Source organism: Cucumis sativus, chromosome 5, assembly GCF_000004075.3.
Source record: "Cucumis sativus cultivar 9930 chromosome 5, Cucumber_9930_V3, whole genome shotgun sequence".
Lineage (NCBI taxonomy): Eukaryota > Viridiplantae > Streptophyta > Magnoliopsida > Cucurbitales > Cucurbitaceae > Cucumis > Cucumis sativus.
The window spans coordinates 13911943-13936356 of record NC_026659.2 but is presented as its reverse complement, the minus strand read 5'-3'; the positions used below and the strand labels follow the sequence as shown (position 1 = coordinate 13936356).

At 35.8% G+C, this 24414-nt stretch overlaps 3 protein-coding genes and 1 pseudogene across 5 annotated transcripts in view; 1 reads left to right on the top strand and 3 right to left on the bottom strand.

Annotated features, from left to right (window-relative positions):
- Positions 1 to 5128, top strand: part of LOC101217933 (protein ACCUMULATION AND REPLICATION OF CHLOROPLASTS 3) — a 28805-nt gene extending 23677 nt beyond the window's left edge. The window contains exons 15-17 of one of the 2 annotated variants that reach the window (XR_004216474.1): positions 1025 to 1172; positions 4513 to 4679; positions 4781 to 5128. Coding sequence is in view for 1 of the 2 variants with exons in the window: in XM_011656230.2 (XP_011654532.1) it covers positions 4513 to 4679; positions 4781 to 4853 (240 nt within the window). In the remaining variant the exon portion in view is untranslated. The remainder of the gene's footprint in view (positions 1 to 1024; positions 1173 to 4512; positions 4680 to 4780) is intronic. The other variant, XM_011656230.2, reaches the window with a different exon arrangement.
- Positions 5129 to 6595: 1467 nt separating this feature from the next.
- On the bottom strand, positions 6596 to 10527 carry LOC101212502 (uncharacterized protein At4g15970). 2 transcript variants are annotated; one of them, XM_031886405.1, is made up of 4 exons: positions 9885 to 10527; positions 8859 to 9205; positions 7197 to 7655; positions 6596 to 7092 (listed from the first exon to the last, which is right to left on the bottom strand). In XM_031886405.1, the coding sequence occupies exons 1-4, from the start codon at positions 10080 to 10082 to the stop codon at positions 7086 to 7088; spliced, it is 1011 nt and encodes a 336-aa protein (XP_031742265.1). In that variant the 5' UTR covers positions 10083 to 10527; the 3' UTR covers positions 6596 to 7085. The 2 variants fall into 2 exon arrangements, with proteins under 2 accessions (XP_031742265.1, XP_004149471.1); XM_004149423.3 differs by having other exon boundaries at positions 7197 to 7678; positions 8840 to 9205; positions 9885 to 10524.
- An 836-nt stretch (positions 10528 to 11363) lies between these two features.
- Positions 11364 to 17659, bottom strand: LOC101217227 (annotated as a pseudogene).
- A 1700-nt stretch (positions 17660 to 19359) lies between these two features.
- Positions 19360 to 23974, bottom strand: LOC101212257 (protein NRT1/ PTR FAMILY 8.3). The gene is made up of 5 exons (XM_004149422.3): positions 23816 to 23974; positions 22974 to 23079; positions 22476 to 22693; positions 21191 to 21747; positions 19360 to 20440 (listed from the first exon to the last, which is right to left on the bottom strand). Exons 1-5 carry the CDS (start codon positions 23864 to 23866, stop codon positions 19612 to 19614), a joined length of 1761 nt encoding a protein of 586 aa, XP_004149470.1. The 5' UTR covers positions 23867 to 23974; the 3' UTR covers positions 19360 to 19611.
- Positions 23975 to 24414: the final 440 nt, after the last annotated feature.

The following is a 24414-nucleotide window of genomic DNA, read 5'->3' as shown; positions in this document are numbered from 1 at the left end:
AGATTGGGACAGTAAAAATCATCAAATTATCACCTGGCTTGGTAACACCTCTATTCCCGCTATACATGCACAGTTTGATGCCTTTGATGATGCTAAAATATTATGGGATTTTTTGTCTACACGCTTCAAGTCTATTGGTTTAGCCCATTATTACCAACTGCACAGTACACTTGTAAATCTAAATCAAGATATTGGTCAGTCTGTTAATGAATATTTGGCAGTTCTTCAACCCATTTGGACTCAACTTGACCAAGCGAACATCAGCAAAGATCATCTTCGCCTTATTAAAGTCCTTATGGGATTACGTCCAGAATATGAATCTGTTAGAGCTGCTTTACTACACCGGAATCCCTTACCCTCATTAGATGCAGCTATTCAAGAAATTCTGTTTGAAGAAAAGCGTCTTGGCATCAACTCTACTAAACAATCTGATGTTGTCCTTGCTAGCACATACACTCCCAACAGAGCCGCAAATATGTTTTGTAAGAATTGTAAGCTCTCTGGTCACAAATTTAGTAACTGTCCTAAAATAGAGTGCAGGTACTGCCATAAACATGGCCACATTCTGGATAACTGCCCTACCAGACCACCCCGACCTCCTAGCACTTCCACAAAAGAGAAAATTTTTACCAAACATGGTTCCTCATCTGTTGTTGCTGCGACCTCGGATGATTCATCCCTCATTCAGATAAGTGATCTTCAGAGCTTATTGAATCAACTAATTTCATCATCCTCCGCTCTGACTGTTTCATCAGGTAATCGATGGCTTCTTGATTCTGCCTGTTGTAATCATATGACCTCTGACTCTTCTCTTATGTCTACTTCTAGCCCTACAAAATCTTTACCTCCTATTTATGCTGCTGATGGTAATTGTATGAACATCTCTCATACTGGTACCATTGATACTCCCAGTGTACATCTTCCCCATACTTACTGTGTTCCTAACCTGACCTTTAATCTAGTGTCTGTTGGTCAATTATGTGATCTGGGCTTAAATGTTTCATTTTCTCCCAATGGTTGTCAGGTTCAGGATCCGCAGACGGGACAGACGATTGGAACGGGTCGCAAAGTGGGAAGATTGTTTGAGCTCACATCACTTCGGATTTCATCTCCTTCTTCCATCTCTGCTTCGGTCACTGATTCTGACACATATCAGTGGCATCTTCGTCTTGGTCATGCTTCCTCTGAAAAACTTCGTCATTTAATTTCTGTTAACAATTTGACTAATCTTACTAAATTTGTTCCTTTTAATTGTTTGAATTGCAAACTTGCTAAACAACCTGCCTTATCTTTTTCTCAATCCATCTCTAATTGTGATAAACCTTTTGATTTAGTGCATTCTGATATTTGGGGTCCTGCCCCAATTACTACTGTTCATGGTTATCGCTACTATGTTTTATTCATTGATGACTACTCTCGATTTACATGGATTTACTTTCTAAAACATCGTTCTGAATTATCTCGCACATATATTGAGTTTGCTAACATGATTCGCACTCAATTTTCCTCTCCCATCAAAATTCTTCGCACTGATAATGCTTTGGAATATAAAGATTCCATCCTTCTTTCTTTTCTTTCCCAACAGGGCACTATTGTTCAGCGCTCTTGCCCTCATACCTCTCAACAAAATGGACGTGCTGAGCGCAAACATCGTCACATTCTTGACTCAGTACGTGCCCTCCTTCTTTCTGCCTCTTGTCCAGAAAAATTCTGGGGTGAAGCTGCCCTTACATCAGTATATACAATCAATCGTCTCCCTTCCTCTGTCCTTCAAAATACCTCTCCGTTCGAAAAACTATATGGTATTTCTCCCGACTATTCTAAACTCAAAGTTTTTGGTAGTGCCTGCTTCGTTCTGTTACATCCTCATGAACACAATAAACTTGAACCACGTGCCCGTCTCTGTTGCTTCCTTGGCTATGGCACCGAACACAAAGGATTTCGTTGTTGGGACCCTCTTTCCAACCGACTCCGGATATCTCGGCATGTCACTTTTTGGGAACACACTATGTTCTCTCGTTTGTCCTCCTTCCACACCTCATTCTCTAGTCCTCAATCTTTCTTTACAAACACATCTGTTGACCTTTTTCCTCTCTCTGAACCCACCTTGGATACTGAGCTTGCACAATCTTCACCTGCTACTGCAAATCTGGATCCACCGTCTGTCTCCGATGATGTTCCTGAATCGCCACCTGCTACTCCTCTTCGTCGCTCTACCCGGGTAAGAGAACCCCCTCATCTCACTGATTACCATTGTTTTTCTACCATTGTTTCCCTTGTTGAACCCACCTCTTATCAAGAGGCCAGTACTAACCCAGTATGGCAGAAAGCAATGGATGAAGAATTACAGGCTCTTGAAAAGACGCACACTTGGGACTATGTTGATTTACCTCCCGGTAAAAGACCCATTGGTTGCAAATGGATTTACAAAATCAAAACTCACTCTGATGGAACTATTGAACGTTATAAAGCTCGGCTTGTTGCAAAAGGATACTCACAAGAATATGGGATTGACTATGAAGAAACATTTGCCCCTGTTGCCCGGATGACATCTGTTCGCAGCTTGTTAGCTGTTGCTGCTGCCAAACAGTGGCCTCTTTTTCAGATGGATGTCAAAAATGCATTTCTTAACGGCAACCTATCTGAAGAAGTGTATATGAAGCCACCTCAGGGAACTTCTCCTCCTCCCAACAAGGTGTGTCTCCTTCGTCGCGCTCTATACGGTCTAAAACAGGCTCCACGAGCTTGGTTTGCCACGTTTAGCTCCACCATTACTCAACTTGGATTTACCTCCAGCTCTCACGACAATGCCCTTTTTACACGACAGACAACTCATGGTATTGTTCTTCTCCTTCTTTATGTTGATGATATGATTATTACTGGTAATGATCAACAGGCCATATCCGACCTACAACAATATCTTGGTCAACATTTTGAGATGAAAGACCTTGGATCTCTCAATTACTTTCTCGGTCTTGAAGTCTCTCACCGTTCAGATGGTTATCTGTTATCTCAAGCGAAATATGCATCTGATCTAATAGCACGCTCAGGAATTACAGACTCCACCACATCTTCAACACCGTTAGATCCTCATGTCCATCTAACTCCGTTTGATGGTGTTCCTCTTGACGATGCAAGCTTGTATCGGCAACTTGTTGGCAGTCTTATATACCTAACAGTAACTCGCCCAGATATTGCATATGCTGTTCATATTGTCAGTCAATTTATGGCTGCTCCTCGAACAATTCATTTCACTGCTGTTCTACGCATACTTCGCTATGTCAAAGGCACCTTGGGACATGGTCTTCAATTCTCATCTCAGTCTTCCCTTGTGTTGTCGGGATATTCTGATGCTGATTGGGCGGGGGATCCTACTGATCGACGATCCACTACAGGATACTGTTTTTACTTAGGTGATTCTCTCATCTCATGGCGTAGTAAGAAACAAAGTGTTATATCTCGTTCCAGTACGGAATCTGAATATCGTGCTCTGGCTGATGCTACAGCTGAACTTATATGGCTTCGGTGGCTCCTTGCCGATATGGGTGTCCCTCAACAGGGTCCTACCCTCCTCCATTGTGACAATCGTAGTGCCATTCAGATTGCTCACAATGATGTGTTTCATGAACGTACAAAACACATTGAAAATGACTGTCACTTTGTTCGTCACCACCTCTTAAGCAACACCCTCCTCTTACGTTCTGTTTCTACTATTGAACAACCTGCGGATATCTTCACCAAAGCCTTGCCATCTAATCGATTTTGTCACTTACTTACCAAACTCAAGTTGATCGCTACTCTACCACCTTGAGTTTGAGGGAGGGTATTAATGTAAATAAATTAGGCTTAGTTAATTTGGGTAATGATGTTAATGTAAATAAAGTAGGCTTAGTTAATTTGGGTAATTACCCTTGTATAAATACACAACTTTGGTCAATAAACAATAAGAAGGAATATTCTTCAGCATATCCTTCAACTTAATGTAACTTCATATGAGAAATGCTCCTCCCAATTTCACTGCATCTGAAAATATGACTTGTTGGTAAATCCAACATTTTTGTATCCAGCTGCTCTAAGGTAAGTGTGGGCCAAACAATACCTTTGATTGGATAATAATTATCTGGGCTTTGAAAAAAGGGATTCCGAGTTCCTAATTTTTACTCCATAAGATCAAGAAACTCTGTTCATAGTTGGCTCCTGAGAACATTTTTCCATCTGAGTCAATGACCACACGACTAGGTTATTAATTATAAATAATGAAATTAGGTGGCTATTTTTCTTATTACTTCAACCAAAAATTCATATAAATCAATGGGCATCACCACACGACTTGATCAATCCAATTTTGGTCGGCATCACTAATACATCATCGATTCTCTTTAGACTCTAAACTGTTTCATTATGGGTTATTTCTTTTATTTGAAACACACTATTTGAATTATGTCTTGGCAGTGATTTTGCTGTACGTGAGCTTTTCATTGAACTGACACAATTCCCAATGTGTTTTGCCAGGGATGGTTTTATTTCCACACAGGGGATCGGTGGTTTGCAAACTTCTGGAAGGGAAAGGCTTATGGAGAAGGTCGCTTTTACTCAAAGTCAGGTGATGTTCTTTTTGGTCATTTCCAAGATGGATGGCGTCATGGCGATTTTCTTTGCATTAATGTTGATGGTTCAAGGTTAGTATTTTCTCATATTCAGTGCCTATACAATAAATCTCCTGATCTTTCATTGTGTTATTACTATTTCTGCCTCTTAATCCTTTGTACATAAATTTCAGATATATGGAAGTTTGGAATGAAGGTTATCTTATGGGACGTGAGAATTTGGACTCCGGTGCTGATACTGCATAAATAACAAATACATTATTATTGTCTCTGTATTCATATTTTGATAATCGTCTCCTAGAAATTGTACATTCTGGCTTCTAAATTAATTCACTTTTCTTGCTCTTTCACAGTTTCATATATCAAATTCTTTTGGGATTATCGTAGAAACGATGTATAATATGTCCATTGATCCAATTGTACGTGTGAAGATCAAGTCACTTTTTGTTGCCAGAAACTATTGGTTTTATTGTTCCTCATGGCCTGTTTGTTTCACTGAATTCAAGTCTAGTTTTTGCATGGATGACTATTTTCCTGATTTATTACATGGATTTTAGCTATGTACGATATTATGAAATCAACAATTAAGTAGATTGATACACATATATACATAGTTAACTGTTTGTGTTAACTATGTCTATGGGTAGAGGGAGAACAAATATTATTAGGATGTTTTTAGAATACAATACAATGTCTCTGTGCTCAAGAGTTTATATATTTCATTCTCTAAATTATAGGATTAAAGTTGTAAAAAACTAAACAGACACAATAACGAAAAACTAAATAGCTTTTGGGGTTGTTGCTCCCGAACTCCCACTAGTGAAACTTTCGAACTGTATTTTTGGTAACGCCACAACGAATTCAAAACATTTTAAAACGTTAATTATCCATGGATGAAAGCTCTTGAAATGGGAATGGGTGAAATACAGCATTGGACGCTGGGAGAGAAATGTGTTATTTTTCCTCGAATATAGAGAGGAATGATTTAAATTTCACCATTCAAGCTTTGTGATACAGTATCAAGTCTCCGTTAGATCATATTATAAATATCAATATATCACTAATATCTATCATTGATAGATTGTATTGTAAAATTTGGTTTATCATTGATAGACAAATATATACGAGTTTATCAGTGATAAACTAGTAATCTATCCTCAATAGATTTTTCTATATTTGCAATTTTTTAAATTTTGTTTACGCTTTATCATTTTAAAAATTCACATCCATTACAATATCCTGATTTTATTGATTTTTAGGGAAAATAGCAATTTATACCTTAGAATGTGGTATATCATTGATAGATTGTAAATATTTTTGTTCATTTTTTAATGCATATCTATATATTAATTTGATCCATCAATAAATAAATATATTGTATTGGATGTATGTTTTCAAATATATTGACAATAGTTAGTATGTCACAATGCATGATATAGGCTAATCAAAGATATCTACCATTTAACACAGAATATTGACAAAAAAAGAGGCCAAAATCTTCATAAATCCTTACACTCAGATAAATAAATTTATGTACAGAAGTAATTAATTGTCAATCATAACAAAAGAAAAATTATTTTAAATTGTATTTACGAATATAATAAAATATCATAATTTGTAATATAAACAATATTGCACATAGGGTGAACACATGAGAGTATTTTCTTTTGGCTATAATTTTGGGGTTGTTACCTTTACCAAAATTGATTTGACATGCAATTCTAAACTCGTTTTATGTTCAAATTGAAACACCCTAACTAAATAAAGTTGGTAGCCAATTCTTCATCCCTTTTCTCAAAATAATAATAATAATAATAGTAATAGCACTATTTTCGTAATTGATATTTAATCAATTAATGCAAATAAAGGAACATGGCAACAATCACAAACATTTAACTCCGAACACAACAGTCACAGTTCAACCATTATGGATTATGGAAATGGAGATTGAAGCTCCCACCAGATAGAAGTTTATATACCAATCAATGTCGACCTAAAATCACTTTGGCATCTATAAGACTCTTTGGTAAGCTCCTGTGATCATTTATATAACAGGGGATTGTGTCTAGTGCATTCATAGAGTTGTACATGAAGTTGACTTATAAATTGCATTAAAATTCAAAAGAAAATTTTCCTTACATCTGAAAAGCAAAAGTATACCTAAAGTTGAATTTGATCAATGGACCAAATTTCCTAGCAAGAGAGCTACCTACTTCATGATGGTTAGGCTTTCTAATTTGGCAATGTACAATTGGTCGACCTCGAAATTTATTGGCTATAAATTTATACAAACTAGCAAATATAAAACTATAAAGATTAAACCCACAATGCGACATTTCTTTGACATTCACTTTGGTGTAATCTTCGGTCAACAAAACTCGAAATGAGCAATGCAAAAATGATTGCTCAATATGCATCACTCCAAGTTCGGTAGAATTCTTCGATTCTTTGCTTGGAGAATCGTGGTAATGTCAAACATCAGACACTGGAAAAAGAGGAACAAATGATTCACATATAAAAAATGGAATTCAAGAATATAGATAAATACCTAATTATAGTGCAACATTGTTTAGGAGAATGGTGCCGTACCTGCAGTTCTGTGGAACTCTCCAAGACTGAATTGATGAGGTCTTAAGATATGGCGGCATCGACATGTAATGTTTCCAATCCTCGAGCAAAATTCTGAGATCATGAAGCTTACTGTCCATTCCAATACAGCAGTTTGCATGCATGGTAAGTACACGATTCAAATCTTTACTGGGTTCACAGAACCCACCAAAGTAAGCAGTATCCAAGAATCGAATCTTTAGGCCAATTTCTTCTATGAAAAAATCGTATTTGATCCTATTAAGAACATCCTGATCATGGTATCCTGGATAGGTTTCTCGAGCTGAGTACCAGTATTTGTAGAACTCAATTGACCGATTATTGGACTTCACATAGTTAAACCCTCCATTCGGTCTGTTATCTAAATCGTCAGGTATGCCCAGGTACTGATCACAAGCAATCTGGAAATCTGCATTGATATCAAAGAAAGGGAACGGATCCCTGAACCACATAACATCAGCATCCTGAAGGAAGAAACAGGAGTATGGGAATTATAAGAAATACAAAAGAAAAACTTAATAAAATTGCATTCCGATGTAAATGTTTGATAAACACATGTGAGGAGCATGCAAACTTCTTTCCTTCAACATACATGAAAATAAAAACTGATATGTCCTAAAGGAATTGGTAAACGGTTAAGAGTAGTGAATGTATAAGAGACATTGAACAGCTAAATAACAGATCTCAAATGACAAAAGTTTACACAAGGCGTGTCATGCTATCGTACACAGAAATTTGACTAGTGAAACAAGAGGCAAGAGAGACCTAATGTGGGAATTACTGCTGATAGTGGAGGAAGAGAACGACAACCAACTGGGCAGTGGATTGACCCTAATTCCTTATCCTAAATCAAGCTAGGGGGAGCAGAGGTGACAATTGATTGAACCTCTCTCCAAAAAAATTATCCCTTAACAGACCATCTAAGCAGGTTACAGTGGAGAGGAAAGACATCCAAGTGGTAACTGGAGTGGTCTTAAATTACTAATTGAGAATGAACCAGTCGAGCAGAGGTAAAATTTAACTATGAAAAAAAAAAAAATCCTTTTCGAGAAGCCTCTCCCTGAACAATATAAGGAAATTCTGGGTTCTTAAAGAGAATAGATTCATCCGTTGGAGAATAAACTTCTTAAGTTTGTCGAAACCAAAGAAAGATACATTGGCATCCAGTTTGATAGCCCATTCTCCATGTCAAAATCCTAAAATCATTTTCACTAAAACTACAATTTCTAAAATCACTCCCAGACATGCTCTTAGTATGTTCACGTGTATAAACATACTTCAAAAGAGGTGACCATACTACACTCTAGACCGTATTGTTTATCTATGTGGTTCTTTATGGTATACCATTTATATTGATAAGCAATAAATTCAAAGAAAAATTTCTACACAAGGAAAACTCTAAATTTCTTCCCTAGCTCTAGTAATCCTAAAAGTCACTGAAAATTGATTGATTGTCCACCCATTATCAGTTTCCTACGAGCTGTTTATCCAACCTTGCTGAGCATTAGATAAAACTCACACGTCTCAACCTTAAAAGGAAAGAAAAATTAAGAAAAGAAAGAAAGAAAGAATTATTGATGTAAATGAAAGCTGAGGAAGCAACCATGTCAAGGGGAAAGAGATACCGTGAATACAAAATTGTACCCCATCTCAAGAACAGTTCTTAGAAAATCAATCCTTCTCCACATCATCTTCAAGTAGTCAGGTGACATAAAATATGCCTCAGAACGAAAATCAACTCCTTCAGTAACAAGAGAAACGCAGTGGATATGAATATCCAAGCAACGCATAAATGCCTTTTTGTCCAATGCAATAATAACCAAATGATCTAATAGTTGGTGAGTTCGATTTCCAATTCTAAAGCTCTGTAGAAAGAGATCAATGACTGCGTTTGGAGATGCCCATGCTTCATTTAAAGTAGTCAAAATAACAGTTTTGTCTTCTGTTGCAGCATCCTTTAAGACCTTGTCCAGTCCATACTCATCAGCCTCCTACAATCACATTTCACAGCCAGAAGAGGCAAAAATTTAAGGCAAGTAACAGAATAAATATAAGCATAAAAGAAAAACTCAATCCAAATCAATTCAGCACCTAAGCATAAGAGCTGTTAAGCAAGTTGCAATTAAATAAGAAACATAGTAAGTACAGAGAAGTCTTACTACAATCACATGCATTGTAATTAAATAAGAAACATAATAAGTAAATAAATCACGCAACTCTCTCAAAAGAAATCTTCCAAGATAACGATATCAGAGAACCGAAATACAAAATGAAATAACCTGACCAAATGAATTCTACAACTCAGGAACCAACAACCGAGAATTGTCCCTCCTAATACCATTTTCACTATCCCTAACAAACCCAGAGGAAATCAAAATAAGCAGAATGAGGCAGAGAATTGAAATCTACTATGTGCTCACATACGAAAAACAGAGAAAGATTGATGAGAGATAGAAGAGGCACAGTAAGATTGATGAGAGATGGAAGTCATTCCCAGTTCCTGTATTTTTCCGGATACACTGCCAAAACGAATCATCATTTCACATCCATGCCTCATCAACAAGGCCAATTCAATTTCATCAATGATATTCAAACGATTAAAGAAAGTAAATCAATGAACAACACAAACCCGAAAACAAAAAGAAAAAAAAAAGGGAGATGCAAACTCACGGGAGAAAGGTGATCGTGATGAGGGAGAGAGAGTAAGAAAGGGGGAAGAGGAGGAGGACCGGATGAAGTAGAGAAGGAGAAAAGAGGGAAGTAGCGAAGGGAGTTGAGTTCTCTAAGAATAACAAGACAAGAGAGGGAAATGGCAGTGAAGAGGAGAAGAATGTGAGGAGAACAGCGGAAGGAGGAGTAAATAAACATGGGGGAAATGTAAGAATCAAGAAGGCAGCAGAGATGATAGGCATTACAATGCAGGGGGGAATGAATGGGAAAGGTCTAGGGTTGAAGATCCGAACAGAGAAACGACCATATTGGTGGAAGGAGAGAGGAAGAAGAGGAGGAGGAGGAGAATCAAGAGTTTATAGGCATATGTAGAGTGGAAGAGAGTGTAGAGATTTGGGATGATGGGTGTGGGAGGCAGAGGCACAGGCAAGCAGAGCCGCCATTAGTGGAAGAAGAAGAAGAAGAGAAGAAGAAGATTTGGAAATGAATTAATTGGCATAATAACAATAATAAAGAACTAATTATGTTTGTGGATTTGGTTGGTCTCTTGCTTTGGTTATTCTTCAATATTCATAATCAAAATGGTGAGCTGATAGATGAATGTAACGTATAGCATAGCATAACATCTCTTACTTCTACCAAACCTAACATTTTACCTCCCACTCCACTTCCCAACTATTTTTGTTCTTCTTCTTCTTTATTTATAAAAATATATATTTATTAACACAAGTGATGAGATAACATTTTCATATAGATATAGAATATATATTGTTGATATGAATTAATTAGGTGGGCTAGTGACACCTGACAAACAAGAATGAAAAGGAAAATATAAGAATGGACTCAAATTCTATGATGGCATATTTTAATACATGATCTCATTTACTTAATGTTTCCTTTTCCCAAAAATGCTCATACACAAATTATTCCATTTAAAAACACTACCATAAACAATTTCGAACCTTAAAATAATATCAATCAACTAAAAACAATCCTTACTAATTCATTCTTTTTCAAGCACGCAACATCAAACTCTCCCCAAAATTGCAATATAAAAATGAATTAAAAGTTCAAAACAAAAGAAACTTGGGGAGAGTTTATAATTTATATACACTTACACCACCATCTCTGTGTTCAAGACAAGGAGTAGAGTTATGAACGTCAAACACTTGGGAACTTTTGAGGTTCAAAATGTAAGGAATTAATAAGGTGCAATTGATTTTTTTTTAGTGGGAGGTCTACGAATTCCTTAAACTAAACAATGAGTGAGTTTCACAACTCCACACTTCTAAAACACCATTTTCCTTGGTCCAACACCTTTAAGAAGAAGCCTACACCATTTTCCTTGGTCCAACACCTTTAAGAAGAAGCCTACACCATTTTCCTTGGTCCAACACCTTTAAGAAGAAGCCTACACCATTTTCCTTGGTCCAACACCTTTAAGAAGAAGCCTACACCATTTTCCTTGGTCCAACACCTTTAAGAAGAAGCCTTCTTTGGGCGACAACGTTTGGCACATACAACATACACTAACAAGTTCAAGAAGCTAAGTCCAGCCAACAACCAGAAGAATAAATCCAAACGACCCTCGTTTAAGTTATCTGGTATCCACCCAGGCTATCCGTTTCTTGTTGTTAAGTGACAATGGTTAGAATGAATGAACTGAGGTAACTCCCTAAAGCAGTGGTCAATAGAGATAATGCACTACACAAACTCCTCTTGGCATCTGGAGATTGAGCATAGAGAAACTCAAGCTGTCCAACAAATGTGAATACTTCTGCTGCACTCAGCAGGAAATATTGGGTATTTGCCAAAGTATGCTTAGTGGTACAGCCTCTAGCTTATGCACCAAATCAAGTTCTCTTCCAAGTTCCAATCGTTTGATCTCTACCATGGCTGCAGCTGACATACATAATACCGATATGAATAGGCCGATACCCATCCGCTGTATTTCGGTGAATCCCCTCTCCTTTCCTGTAACTTTTCTTGCAATTAAGACTATGAATCTATCATACACAGTTACCCAGAAAATAACATTTACTACATTGGAGGATGAGACAGAGTCTGCAGGAATGCGGAAAGAACCAATGGTCTTGTTCAGCATTGTTCCTTGTTCCACGGATAATGTCGGCATTTGGACATAGACAGCAGCAAAGACGATTCCAGTAGCCCATATTGGGAACATTCTGATAAGAATCTTAAATTCCTCAACCTGAGTTACTGTGCATAGCCTCTAGGGATAGGAAAAGTCCCCGCTTTTCAACTCAGCATTGGAGATGAAAACCGCTTTATCAAGACACCTACACCATAAATAAAGGTTAGGCTAAAATTTTTCTAGGAATAACACTCATTTTCATGCAAAAACCATTTAGAGTCCGTTTAAAATGACTTACAAAGTGTTTAAACACAAATTTTTAGCACATGAAATTCTCTTTTTCACTTGGAAAGTCATTCTAATTGGAACATAAGTTGTGAAATTTTCTCGATAGCGTAATTCCATCGTACTCAAGTTTTCACATCATATGTCAAGTAAAACATCATTTAATTGCAAGATTTACACAGACAAAATGTGTTTCTTGCCTAGGTCAGCACCTAGTAATAACTTGTACTCAAGTTTGGAGGTCAAGGTGTAACAGTATGGTTGCTAAATTATCAACCAGATATTCACATGATTGGAACAGGTTCAAAATATGCATAAAATCTATCACGACTCTGCCAAACTTATACATAACACAAAACATAATGCGCATGTAATGCTACACATCAGATTGATTCAAGCAGCAAATGTATAACAAATATCGTTTGAGAAATCTCATTGGTAATATCACAGAAGTTGCTTGGTAACTGGAAAGAGGAGGAGGATTTGGTTCTCTCCTATACATGCACAAAAATGTTGAAAGAATAATAGGGCAAGCATACATTAAAACTGGCAAATCCAATTTTTATGGAAAAAATAAACTTACACACAATAATAAGAAATCTGCCCCGTCAATGAATAAGACTAAATATTTAGGAATACAGCTATGAGATTAGCTAATGAAGAAAGTTACCTCACATCATCACTAGGTTCTAGCTTGTGACTCCCTTCAATGATAGAACTTTTATCTCGCAACTCATACAAAAGACTACTATCATCGAACCCTTATACTTCGCTTATGAAAGGATGCAACCAAAACTTGACACATCCTTGTAACCTAAGAAGCACGGACACGGACACGGGACACGAACACGGATACGATAGGACACGACGATACGCCAATTTCTAAAACAATAAGACACATACACGTTGGAGATACGTTATTTTTTTAAAGTATTTTTTATATAATATATATAAATTTGATACAAAATACTAAATGTTCTTCATTTCCTCAACAAAAAAAAAAAAAAAAAAAAAAACGAAATGTTCTTCAATCTCCACTAAAAAACATAAAATGTCAAATTAACATTTAACCATTGTAGGTTGTGTAATAGTACAAAACATATTTGGTATATTCAACATGGAAAGTGATTTTCCATACATAAGAATAAAATATTAAAGACTAATAAAAAAACTATCCTATCAAATCTCAATAACATCTTCATCCTTATCAACACCATCCTCCTTAGTAATTTCAGCCTCCAACCCTAGATCATCTAAAAGTAAATTAGCTACTTCAAGCATGCCTACATCTTCAAGTGAATCAAAAACATCTCCCGCAATATTTCATGCCTTGGTTTCGCCTTTCGAATATTCTGAAGTTTTTCTAGACAAAAGACGAAGGTTACTGTGGATAAATACCAAATCCTCTACACGTTGAGGCGTCATTTTGTTCCTCTTGATGGAGTTAATAAAGGAATATGTGCTCCAATTTCTTTCGCAACATGAAGAGGATAATGATTGTCCTAAAACTTTGAAGGCAATATTCTGAAGCATTGGTGCATAAGTCCCATGAGTTTCCCACCAACTTATGGGATCTATTATGTATCTCTCGCATATGAAATCATAATCATCAAAATCTCCGGTTTTTGTAGAAAATTGAGCAAATTCTACATTCACTTTTGAACGATCCTCCGAGCTACTAAAATACCTCTTCATACACTTCATTCTCCTCTAGTTAGTTCGACATCTTGATGTGGAGCAACTCGATTAGGATCTTTTGTAAGTCATTCTTCACTATAGTATCTATATAAAAGTTTTAAGAAAAGGTTAAACTCAACAAAATTAACTAAGAATCAACTTAGAATGTACTATACTAAACTTAATTAAATACCTTGGATTCAAAGAATGTGCTAAACAGTGAAGTGGAGTACTATTCTTGTTCCAACGATCAATGAGAATGTTATACACCACGTCATAGAAAGAAGAGAAATCAGTTGGTTGCAAGCCTTCGTGTTTATATATGGACATCTTCACCTTTTCAATCATTATATCCCACATGTCATACACCAAATGTAAACAAGGTGTATCTGTATCACAATCTCTTAGCATGTCGTATATGGGTGAAGTGAATGACAAAATATAATTAATTTTGTCCTACCAAATGTCATCGAGCACCAACTCCTTTACATGTCTTGTCTTGACCACATCATCTTCTCTATAACTTTCCCATTTATCACTAATGACATAGCTTGTAAGTCGCCTTTAATAAGCTTAAACCTCTTGAGCATAATAATAACCGATGTAAAACAAGTTTCAGCTATTGAAAGCAATTTAAGAGGCACAAATTCATTAACCATGGCAAGCTTCATGGAATGGTTCATGATAAAAAATTTCATTACCACGACGTCCCCAGCAATATCATAAATCCAGCTGCACTCTCCATAAACAATTTGATTGTTTTCAACATTCTTAGCAGTACAAACGTTTTTCAAAGCAAGATTTAGAGTATGAACTACGCATGGTGTCCATATAATCGTAGGAAATTGTGCTTCAATAAGTTGTCTTGCCCCTTTGCAATTGAGAGCATTATCCGTTATCACTTGAACAACATTCTCATGACCGACTTCATTAATCACTTCATTCATCAAATTTGCAATGAAGTACTTATCCTTAGTCTCACATGAGCAATCGACCGATCTTAGAAACATTGGCTTACCATTAGAAACGGCCATGAAGTTTATCAATGGCCTTCTTTATGAGTCATTCCAACCATCACTCACAATGCTCACTCCCTTTTTTCGTCATTCACCTTTAATAGGCATTAGTAGTCTTTCAATATTAGCTTTCTCCATTTGTAGTAGACTAGTCCTCAACATATTATACCTTGGAGGCTTGTATCCGGGCAACGGATTGTTTGCGGCATAAGTAAAGGCACCGATAAAATGGGGGTTCCTTGCCAAATGAAATGGCAAGCCCGTAGAATAAAACATTTGAGCAATAAGTGCATCCAATTGGTCCCGTGATGTCTTGTTGAATGATTTTTCTAGTGCACTTGTATTGCCCTTCCTTTTCTTATTCTCAATCTCAAATCTATTTGAATTGGTCCTATCCACTCCCCCAATTGATGTGGATGAAGATGTCATTGACAACGGAACATTTTTTGGAGCTTTTCTTTCCATTTGAGTTTTTGCCTCATCCTCTAACCTTTGCATATCCGCTATGTCATTAGGAGTAACCTTTAGACATGGCCCAATTCCTTGACCAACTATCTTCAACAAGTGAGCTCTCACTCTTGTATATGAGCTCTTATTTATAACGTGACAAAAATTGCATTGCCATGAAAAATTTACACCCCCATCACTTAACTTCTTAATCTTAGTCACATATTACCATAGAGGTTTAGAATCATCTTCAACAGTGCTACTGTTAGTTTTCATGGAACTCGTTACTCCTAATATTTAAAGAAAAAGCAAATGAAGTTTGAAGTTTGCTAATGGTGTATATATAAAACTTTGGTTGATAGTTTAAAAAGATTAAAACTTTGAAAAATATTAAAACTTTCAAAATAGAAAAAAATATCGGTTTTGAGTTGCCGGCAAGCAATAGCGGTGACCAACTGCAAGAATATAAAAAATATCCAACAAACAGTAGCAGTGGGAGGGACTCTTTGGTCGTTGAAGTGGATAAAACAAGAAGAAAAAATTGAGATGAAAGCTGGAGATGAAGAGTCAAATATTCAAGAGGGAAAGCCAAGAGACTTGCCCTCCACGGAAGAGATCGGAAGAAGATTTTGATTATTTATTAGAATTAGTTTAGTTTAGTGGGTTGGGCTTTGGGCTTTTTTTAAAAAGCAAAATGGAGTGTCCGGACCTGTTTGATACGTGTCCGCACAATTAAAAAAACGAAAAAAGACACGAATTTTGGCGTGTCAGACACGTGTCCCCAACGTATCCGAACGAATCCGTGTCCTCCAAGTGTCCAACACCGATACTAGCTCTAATATGAAGTGTTTGTGCTTCTTAGCTTGTAACTGAGCTCCCTCTGGATTTTTGAAATCTGTGGATTTTTGAAATCTGTAGAGCTTTGTGCCAGAAAAAGAAAAAAAAAAAAAAAAACTTACAATAGAAAGGCCCATAAATAACGCAGGGATGCCAAACACTATACCCCACCCAACATTGTCTTAAATCCAAACTAGGAAACTACTTGATATAAGAGCACCAGCATTGATAGAAATGTAAAACCAGTTGAAAAATGATCCCTTTTTAACTCTTTCAGCAGGATCAGTATCATCAAACTGATCTGCTCCAAATGATGACACACTCGGTTTGATTCCACCTGTCCCAATGGCAGTCAAATAGAGTCCAATGAAAAATACAATATACTGAACAGCAGAAGTTAGAGGGCACATAAAAACTCAACACATTCACCAAGCTTTAGAGAGTTAATGTACAAATTACCTGTAAACAAAAACCTGCATCTTTATGAAATGATAATATTGAGACTAGAACACAGGTAAAGGAAATGGATTCAGGCTATGCAACAAAATATAGTACATCTGATCCACAAATGACCTCCGTATAGTACTTTTCACAAGTAATATTACTTAATAAATCGTTTACAGAATAAGATCATAATTCGAAAAAACTTTTTAGCAAAAAGTGAGAAAAAATTGTCAACAAGTTGAATTCATTCAAGAGGGCCTGAAGTTGCATAGGAGTCTATCAACACAGAACATTATGACACTATTCAATATAATATGCAAAAGAACATAAATACCAAGAAATGCTAGGGAAAGGGGATGTCTTTCCACTTCGGATGAAACACACAATGAAGTAAATGGTTGAAAAAGCAGCAATTGTCCAATATCTTCCCCAGTATGCATCTGCCAATATAGCTCCAATAAGGGGTGCAAGATAACAAGTTCCTTGCCAAGTAGTGACGTTTCGAGCAGCTGACACACTTCCTTGATGTGGTTTATTTGTAAGATAAGTAACAAGGTTAACTGAAATCCCACAGTAGGCCAATCGCTCACAGCCTTCATTGCCTGTAGAGGCATGAAATGTCAAGTAAGGAATTTAAAAAAAGAATAGACGGTTTAAAATTTAAACTTTTTAAGAATAGAAATACGATAAGTGAAGGGAGACACGTTTAGAAAAATGCATTATTGCATCCCCAAAGGAGAAGGGCACAAAATTGGAAGAATGATGATAGACTATATAGATCATAACAGTTGAAGTTTGAATTGTTAAGTACAAGTTGAGTTAGTAATTTATGCTAATTATACCAACGCACAAAAAAATGTACGTAGAATGAATGGGCATGCTTTCCAGTTTCCTGTATTTTGCTTGAGAACAAGATTCCCATTGAAGTCAACTGAGCCATTGCCTGTGTAAAGTCCATTGCTTGCATTGTACATGAATTCAAATTTTAAGCATTTGTAGGTGTTGTCCACGCAGTATATAGCGAGATAAATAACATAACCACACTTTCATTCCACCAACTTATAAATTTTTATTTTATCAAAAACTAACACAACATCCTCAACAAAAGCTTTACCTATACATACAAACATGTGTGCGCTTATAAACAAAGCCAATTTGTTATAATTAAATTATAATAGTGTATATTTTAGTATATATTATTTTAATTTTTTTTAAAAATAGTAAACACGCAATTATAAATATAAAATAATATAAACAATTAGTAGTAAATGAGTGTTTTTGATATAATATTCGATCTTTAAAAAAGTTTGTAGTTCAAATTCTTTCGCTCGTAATTTGTATTAAAAAGAATATATACAATGAAGAATATCTATGTTTGAACATGTTTTTTCATGTAGAAAATAGACATAATCTATGCTTCATCCATTAAAATTAAAAGAGAAAAAAACTACTAGTAAAACTCAAATAGTTAGCAATATTTATTTTTAAAATATTTAATTAAATGTAGATAATTTGAATATATATACTTTTGGCAACCACAATCTTTTTTCTTTTTTTAAGAAAAACAAATATTTATTACGCTTTTAGGACAAAATTTGATAAAACTTTTACAATTGCTTTCGTAATTTAGAATAGAAAATTTTCCATCCAATCCAAATACCTTCTACACATTTGTCTCTACCATTTTTTGCAATTAAATTAGTAACATTATTCCCTTCTTTATAGACACATGCTCAATTGATATGCAATTGAAATTTTCTTTAAGAGAGTTTGCTTTGTCACACTGATTCATCATCTCATTTATCACGTTTGGCTTTCCATTGAAAATGTTAAACAGCTTATAAGTAGTATGATTAGCTGCTTGAGTTGAAGGAGGGGTTGAAAGCCAAGCTGTTTTAACATTCATAATCACAAATTTTTGTGGAGGGTGCTAGCATTTACTCCTACATGATGGAATACAACGATCAACGTTTGATGTGCAAAAGATTTCAAGCCTTCTTTGTAGTATGAACGAATTCATTTGCATTTTGATTCAATAGGGCTTATTTCTTTGCCCATTAAAGAATTGTTTTAGTCGTTTCAAATTGCCCCACATCCTATTGCAATCAAGCTTGAAAACTTAAGAGGCAAATGATCATTGAGAGCTCTCCAACAATTGATGAAGCACCATTAAAATTACTTTTTATCAAATGGGAGTTTGATGTCTTCTTTTAGATTGGCTTAGCTCTATTAGAGGAGAAAATGATGTGAGCTTTCAAATTTTTTTAGAACAAGTAGCACAAAAGGAAGTCACGTTGATTCCTTTTTCGCATAAACCCATACGAGTGGAGATGACATTTTTTTAGGACTCTCCAAATGAACATCTTACTTTTTTAAGAAACTTTTAATTTCAAACATTGTTCCACTAGTTCCAACTCTACAAAGCCTTGATGGTTGATAATTGGTCGACTTAATGCAACCAGATAACTCTATTGTAAGTTAAAATTTCAGCAGTAAGTTCTAATGTTACAGTATCCAGCAAGAATTACTATCTCACTATAGGGTCCCCTACATCAGATATAAGTAATTTTAATACATGATCTGAATTCCTTAATGTTCATTTTTCCCAAAATGCAGATAGGAAGACTATTCCATTTAGAAACACTACCATGCAGAATTTCTCAAACACGGAGCCTTCAATGAAAACAATCATAAACTATTGAATCACCAAAGATGGTTACTAATACATACTTTTTGAAGCACATAACCATCAAATTTTTGCCAAATTGCAATATAAAAATGAATTAAAAGTAGGAAAGAAAATAAAAGAAAAGAAACATGGGGGAAGTTTATAATTTATATACAGTAGGCCATAATAATAACCCAAATATGGCTTTGGAAATGGCCTTTTGTGGGTTACAGTACAGTGCAGCATCATCTTGTTTCTTCACACTTGAGTAGCCTTCTTTGGGCGGTAGCGTTTGGCACAGACAGTATAAACCAACAAATTCAAGAAGCTAAGTCCAGCTAACAGCCAGAAGAATAAATCCAAATGGCCCTCGTTTAAGTTATCTGGTATCCACCCAGACTGCCCATTTCTTGTTGTTAAGTAAGTGACGATGGTTAGAATGAATGAACTGAGGTAATTCCCCAAAGCAGTGGTCAATAGTGATAATGCACTACACAAACTCCTCATGGCATCTGGAGATTGATCATAGAAAAACTCAAGCTGTCCAATAAATGTGAATACTTCTGCTGCACCCAGCAAGAAATATTGTGGTATTTGCCAAAGTATACTTAGTGGTACAGCCTCTGGTTTATGCACCAAATCGAGCTCTCTTGCGAGTTCTAGTCGTTTGATCTCTACCACAGCTGCAGCGGACATGCATAATACTGATATGAATAGGCCAATACCCATTCGCTGTATTTCGGTGAATCCCCTCTCCTTTCCTGTAAATTTTTTTGCAATTGGGACTATGAATCTATCATACACAGGCACCCAGAAAATAACACTTACTACATCAAAGGTCGAGAGAGAGGCTGGAGGAATGCGGAAAGAACCAATGGTCTTGTCCAGCATTGTTCCTTGTTCCACGAATAATGTTGACATTTGGGCGTATACAGCAGCAAAGACAATTCCAGTAGCCCATATTGGGAACATTCGAATAAGAATCTTAAATTCCTCGATCTGAGTTACTGTACATAGCCTCCAGGGATCGGAGAAGTCCCCACTTTTCAACTCAGCATCAGAGATGACAGCCGCTTTATCAAGGCATCTGCAGCATAAATAAAGTTTGGGTTAAATTTATTTGGGGTATAATAACTCATTTTCATGCAAACCTATTGAAAGTCAAACTGACTTTCCAAGTGCTTAAAAACAAACATTTTGCACTTGAAACCTCTTTTTTAAGAACTGGGAACAACTAGGAAATAATTTGTGGGATATTCTCTCGTTATTCAATCATAATCAAGTTTTAGCATCATATGCCAAGTAAAATTATCGAACAAGAACAAGGTTTCCAACAGACAAAATAATGTAGTTTCTTGGGAAGAAAGGTCTGCACAGAGAGTAATAACTAGTATTCTTTTGGAAGTCAAGATGCAACAACAGTAAGGTTGTTAATTATCAACCAGATACACACGTGATCAGAACAGGTTCACAATATGCATCTAACAGATTTACGTGTGCATCATGCATGAAATAGCTACACACCAGATTGACTCAAGCAGCAGACCTATCAGAAAACTACTGTCGATTACTGCAATCCAAAATATCATTTGAGAAACCCCACAAACACGATCTCAAAGTTGCTTGGTAACTGAAAAGGGGAGGACTTAAACATGCACATAAAAAGTTGAAAGAATAACAGAACTTTACTTCATCAGTTAATCCATCATTGGCAAATCAAATTTTCATGGAAATTAGACTTCCCCAAAATAATAATAAGTCTGCCTAATAAAGGCATAAGACTAAATATTTTGGCATGCAGCTATGAGATTATATATCAGCTAGTGAAGTAGGTTACCTCAGTTCATCACTGTGCTCTAGCTTGCGACTTCCTTCAATGGCAGAACTTTTGTCTTGCACCTCATACAGAAGATTACTGTCACTAGGAACCGTTAGATTTCGTTTATGAAAGGATGCAACCAAAACCTGGCACATCCTTGTAATTGGGCTTCCACCTGGTTTCTGAAATCTGTAGAGCTTTGTGCCAGAAAAGAAACTTACAATAGCAAGGCCCATAAATACTGCAGGGATGCCAAACCCTAGACCCCACCCAGCATTGTCTTGTATCCAAACAAGGAAACTACTTGATATAAGAGCACCAATATTGATTGAAAAGTAAAACCAGTTGAAAAACGAGCCCTTTTTAACCCTCTCAGCAGGATCGGTATCATCAAACTGGTCTGCTCCAAAGGATGACACACATGGTTTAATTCCACCTGTCCCAAGGGCAATCAAATAGAGTCCAAGGAAAAATACCATATACTGAGCAGCAGAAGCTGGGGGGCACATGAACCCAACACATTCAGCAGGCTTTAGAGCAGGAACAGATGCAGAGAGAGTTAATGTACACATTCCCTGTAAAGAAAAACATACATCTTGAGTTTCACTCTGAAAAGATAATATTGAGACTACTGTGCAGGTAAAATAAATGCTAAGCAGCAAAATATAGTACATTCAATCTACAAATGACCTCCCTAAAGTACTTTTCACAAGTCGTATTACTTGATATATTGTTTATTGCACTGTGTAAGGCAACTATCTTGTGTTGCCAATATTCTTAAATTTTAAACTTAACGCAGGATTTGGCAAGACAGAAAAAACAAGAAAATAAGATCATAATTCAAAAGTTCTTTTCTAGGAAAAGTATGGGAAGGAAGTGTTAAACAGTCCTTCAAAAAGCCTAAAGTTCCATAGGATTATAAAAGTCAATAACAAAGAAAATCATGACACTATTCACAATAATCAGCAAAAAAAAAAAATTATTAAATCACCAATTGAACTAAAAGCTTAAGCTCGTAGGTGAAGGCAAATCTAGTTATATATCATCTAACATTCCCTCTCAATTGTGAGCTTGATATGCAAAAGACTCAACAAGTGAAAATGAATATTAAATAGTGAGGAAAAAACACTGCAGGGGCTTGAATACAGGACCAACTGCTTTAATACCATATTAAATCATCAACTGACCTAAAAGCTTAAGCTTGCAAGTGAATAAAAGTTTAATCATATGTCATCTAACAAAAACAAATATAAAGTAATGCTAGGGAAGGAGGGATGGCGTATCAACTTCATATGGTACATACAATGAAGTAAATTGTTGAAAAAGCAGCAATTGTCCAATATCTTCCCCAGTATGCATCTGCCAATATAGCTCCAATGAGGGGTGTAAGATAGCAAGTTCCTTGCCAAGTAGTGACGTTTCTAGCAGCTGATACATTTCCTTGATGAAGTTTATTTGTAAGATAAGTAACAAGGTTAGTTGAAATCCCATAGTAGGCCAACCGCTCACACCCTTCATTCCCTGTACAAATCCGGGGCAGGAAATGTCAAGTAAAGAATAAAAAAGAAAAGTCAGCTTAAAATTTAAACTTCTCAAAGATTGAAATACAATAAAAGAAGGGGGAAAATGTTTAGCAAAATGCATTACATTTGCATCTCCAAAGGGGAAGAGCACAAAAAAAGTTTAGAGGAAAAATGATGCTAGATTTCATGGATCATAACAGTTGAAGTTTAAATTGTTATGTGTAAGTTAAGTTACTAACTATGCTAATTATACCAACTCCAAGGCTCAAAAAAAGTACCTAGAATGAATGGGCATGCTTTCCAGTTTCCTGTATTTTGCTTGAGAACAGGATTCCCATGGAAGTCAACTGAGCCATCGCCTGTATACAATGTACTGCTTTCATTCTACAGAAGGAAATCAAAATATAAGCATTAGTAAATGTTACAATGAAATCAAGTAGTGGGTGTGCGCATACAATTCACCTTTTATGTGTTCCAATTGTCTTCCTACTAAATTCAACTTCTTTTTTATTAAGAAAGAAAAATTGAAAGAATACAAGAGCATCCAAGAAACCAAGCCCACAAAAAAGGAATTCATATGGTCTCACATATGAGTAACCACCCAAATTACCAATTGCAAATCAATCACAAGGAAAAATGATGCCTTCCATAATCATGCTAGATTAAAGAAGCTTGATCCGTGAGGGAAGAAGAAAGGAGCCGAAGGAGAAAAAGATGGCGATCAACCTTCACACACCCAATTCAAAATAAATAACACACACTATTAACAACACCTGCCTGTATTTAACGAAGTAAACGGCTTCAACAATACTATCATTTAGAAAGAAATTAATACAAAAACTATGAACATCAGTTTCATACCCAATGAACAAATCAGAATTAATTACAGAACAGCTCTTAGTAGGGTCATTCATGTGCTTAAATTATTTAATAAAGCAAACAATTAATTTCATGTTCTTTTCATATAGTCTCCTTGAGATTTTTGTATAAAAACAGCAAGGCGCAGAGTAAATTGAAAATGAAATCAGGGGTTGAAGAGATTCAAATGATTAGCAGCCGTTGACCATTGGAGTACCGGAAAAATTCATATTCCGAAAATTGAGAGGGAGAGAGAATAAACCTGCAGAAGACCCTCCTCCAAGATTGCTCGGTCGTCTTCCTGAGAACCCATTTCGCTATTTCTCCGATCAGAAAGATAACAATAAAAAGAAAGATAACAATAAAAAGAAAGATAATTTGAAGACGCAAAGTGATTTCTTTAAATATCAGCACATGGGAGATGTCATCTTAGAAACGGTAAAAATTATAGATAATGGAAGTGAAATAAAATAAAATAAAAATGATACTCTCTTTTTCTTAAAGCAATGTTCTCAAATTTAAAACCCTCTGTCCTTATCAAAATATATATCTATTTTTCTTTTTCTTCCTTCTCTAATTTCTTCTCTCTTTTTTTTTTTTTTCAATTGCTCCCAAATTCTCTCTATAAATAAATTTTCCTCGGAAATTCCTCTTATTCTGCCATTTTCCCTTCAAATTCCAACAATATAATTGTTAATCTTTTAGGTTTTTCAAATTAATCCATTGAGTTTATTTCTTGAATTCTTGAACCATCTTGTGCCTCTTTGTATGCAATATACATTTGTTTTGGAAATTAATGGTTAGAATTTTAATAAAAATTTGATTTGAGATCTTGTTAGAATTGTTCATTTTTGCGCATAA

Bases quoted from the DNA above. Each gene is read 5' to 3' on its own strand.
- LOC101212257 (XM_004149422.3), bottom strand. From the start codon at position 23,866: ATGGGTTCTCAGGAAGACGACCGAGCAATCTTGGAGGAGGGTCTTCTG. The intron at 22,694-22,973 runs GTACTTTTTTTG...GGATTTGTACAG, and splicing joins AGCATGCCCATTCATTCTAG to GGAATGAAGGGTGTGAGCGG. The intron at 21,748-22,475 runs GTATGTACCATA...TTTTCTTTACAG, and splicing joins TTTCAACAATTTACTTCATT to GGAATGTGTACATTAACTCT.
- LOC101212502 (XM_004149423.3), bottom strand. From the start codon at position 10,082: ATGTTTATTTACTCCTCCTTCCGCTGTTCTCCTCACATTCTTCTCCTC. The intron at 9,206-9,884 runs GTGAGTTTGCAT...ATGTGATTGTAG, and splicing joins ATCACGATCACCTTTCTCCC to GAGGCTGATGAGTATGGACT. The intron at 7,679-8,839 runs GTATCTCTTTCC...TTCTTCCTTCAG, and splicing joins GGTACAATTTTGTATTCACG to GATGCTGATGTTATGTGGTT.